This window comes from Buceros rhinoceros, unplaced genomic scaffold (assembly GCF_000710305.1).
Source record: "Buceros rhinoceros silvestris isolate BGI_N320 unplaced genomic scaffold, ASM71030v1 scaffold30947, whole genome shotgun sequence".
Lineage (NCBI taxonomy): Eukaryota > Metazoa > Chordata > Aves > Bucerotiformes > Bucerotidae > Buceros > Buceros rhinoceros.
In genome coordinates, this window is record NW_010422086.1 from 1563 (window position 1) to 4374 (window position 2812).

General features: G+C 58.9%; 1 protein-coding gene across 1 annotated transcript in view; it reads right to left on the bottom strand.

Moving 5' to 3' along the window:
* Positions 1-975: 975 nt before the first annotated feature.
* The window catches only part of MUC4 (mucin 4, cell surface associated), a gene marked incomplete at both ends in the record, with an annotated part of 8972 nt that continues 7135 nt past the window's right edge, over positions 976-2812 (bottom strand). The window contains 5 exons of the mRNA XM_010139928.1: positions 976-1149; positions 1236-1404; positions 1619-1818; positions 2110-2174; positions 2499-2572. Coding sequence (XP_010138230.1) covers positions 976-1149; positions 1236-1404; positions 1619-1818; positions 2110-2174; positions 2499-2572 — 682 coding nt within the window. The remainder of the gene's footprint in view (positions 1150-1235; positions 1405-1618; positions 1819-2109; positions 2175-2498; positions 2573-2812) is intronic.

Here is a 2812-nt window from a genome sequence, read left to right on the forward strand (position 1 = left end):
TTGTGTGCACACAGTTTCTCGCTTTGTCACAAGTGCAAACGATCAGAGGTGCTTCCCAGAGAGCCCTGGCTCCAGGCCTGGCAGGGAGCTGCCAGCAGGGACAGGACACAGCTCTGACTGGAGCGGGGGCTTGGGGTGTTGAGCTTCCCTCAGGCGTGGATGCCAGGGAGGAGGGAAGGAGATGCTGGTGCTTCCACCTCAGCGTTGCAGCTTGTCAGCCATCTGCTAACAACCCCCTCCGCAGGAGAGCAAGGTCCAATCCTGCAACCACCTTTCTCTTGCTCTAGTGGAAATCATTTGGATGGTATTCAAATGAAAATTAAATAGAAAGTCTGTCTGTAACTAAGCACTGGCTGGGATGGGGAAGAAATTCAAATATTCCCTGACATGGGGGAAAAGGGAAGCTAATGTTCAACCCAGTGACGATATTGCACCCCTGAGCAGCAAATGACTGGGAAAGGGGCTAAAAGATTATAGAACCATAGACCTGTTCAGGTTGGAAGGACCTTTAAGATCATCAAGTCCAGCTGCTAACCCAGCACTGCCCAGTCCACCACTAAACCATGTCCCTCGGCACCCCATCAACACATCTCTTAAAAACCTCCACCACTGCCCCGGGCAGCCTGTTCAAGGGCTTGACAAGCTTTTCAGTGAATAAAGTTCTCCTAATATCAACCTAAACCTCTCCTGGTATATCTTGAGGCATATCCTCTTGTTACTTGGGTAACCCGCCTCACTACCACCTCCTCTCAGGTAGATGTAGAGAATGATAAGGTCTTCCCTGAGCCTCCTTTTCTCCAGGAGAGATCACTCAGCCCAACATCTTCCCCAGGGCAGGCTCCCCTTGCCCAGGCCAGGCAGTGGTGTATCTTCCAGAGATGGATTTTCCACTGTTTTTTTTCTTCCTGACACCCAACCTCCTTCCCTGCTGCACCCACAGCACCCACCCCTGCACAGGTCCAGCCCACGGCTCACCCCTGGTGCTGACGATGGTACCGGCGGCAGAGGTGCAAGGCCAGGCAGGCGACAGCGAACAGGAGGCAGAGCAGAGCCAAGGCTCCCACCAAGATGCCGAGGAAGGCGGCGAGGCTGATGGCCAGCCACTCACACTGGGCGCCAGTGGGGGAGAAGATGGAGAAGGGGAGGCAGCTGTGGATGGGGAGGGAGGAGCGGTGATGCCATGGGGAGAAGAGGCTGTGCCGGATGGCCTCATCTGCCCCTGGTGCTGATGCTACCTGCACACGGGCCCTTCGGGCAGGTGCTGACACCGGCCGCCGTGCTGGCAGTAGCCTGTCTTGCAAGGGGAGATGCAGACGAAGCCAACAGTTCCCACGTAGTGGAGCTGGTAGCCTTTGTAGCCGTACAGACCACAGGGGAAATAGTGCCTCAGCTCAGCCACTGCCACTGGTGGGGGAAGACATGGGTTCAGTCACAGAGCAGCATCACCCCTTGATGCTTCCCCAGGTCTCTTTGAGCTGGATCCATGCCTGGGGACTGCTGCCCATCTGCCTCACCCACAGGTGTTATCCAAACCCCAGGGCAGGCAGGGTGATGGGAACAATGGGGGCAGTGGGGTGTTCCTGTCAGTCTCCCCAGCTTGATGCCAGGAGCAACTCACACTTCACCAGGTCAGTGATGTTGTCTCGGTACAGGTGCTGGAAGAGGAGGCGTGCGCCCGCCTCCCGCCATCCTCGCTGCCTGTTGAAGGCACTGGTGATGGCCCCTGGCAGCTCCTCATTCAGGAACCAGATGGTGGTGCCATGGTTGTCATAGGCGAACTCGGACACCACCACGAAGGTGAAGCCATCGCTGTCTGTCCTGCGGGAAAAAAGACTGGGCTGCTGGCAGAGATGCTGATGCATCACACAGTGACCCAGCCTCACAATGCCTCCGTTTCCCCATTTGGGGGTTGGTAAAGAAGGGGTGAGGCAGGAGATGGAAGGTGCCAAGGGGCTTGTGTCTCCAAGGGTTTATCAGCATCAGGGCCGGGAAAACAGCTTCTGGACAGGGGGTAAATGCCCTTTGTGTCCCAAAACCTGTGGCCCCATGTCTAGCCGTGCCCTGCTGGCTCCCTGGAGTGGGCATGGGGCTGCCCCACAGCTGACTCACATCTGGGTGATGAGGGTGTTGCTCTGGAAAGCCTTTACCTCCAGGGAGTCCAGGATGGCTGAGACCTGTGGCAGAGGGAACAGCAATGCTTTAGGAGAGGGCAGGACGGCACTGGCACAGGGAGAGGCTGAAGGGCGGTGCAGGCATCGTGGCTGAGCCCCAGGGGCTGCTCTGGCCTTCCGTTCACGTGCTGGAAACCTGGCACACGGCCACGGCCGTGGCCAGAACCATGCGGCTGGTGCCGCTTCCCTCCATCCCTGTGGATCTGCTGGATCCTTGGTGATCCCGCGGGAGCGGGGGTGCGTGGAGGCACGGGTAACCCAAGCTGCCATGCTGCCTGGTCTGACAGCATGTACCCCTCCCTGAGCCCATTCCCTCCAGCGACCTACGGTGCCGTTGACTTCCCCAGCAGTGGCATTTCGCAGCGTCCTAACCCGCAGCCGGACAGTTCTCCGGGGGAGATCTGTCAGGGGAAAGCCGCAGAGGTGGGTCTGGCATCTCAGGACTGGGGTGAGTGGGGTTGGGGTTCCCCCCTCACTGGGCACCCACCTGTTCTGGGCAGCGGCTGAAAATCCCCCCCTGCCACCAGGCAGCGCTGGTCGGTGAAAGCCGGGGGGCAGGCACAGGTGGGAGTGCAGGTGAGGGGGTGCAGGCGGCAGTGTCCCCCATTGCTGCAGTAGTTCTCAGGGCAGGAGCGGGAGCT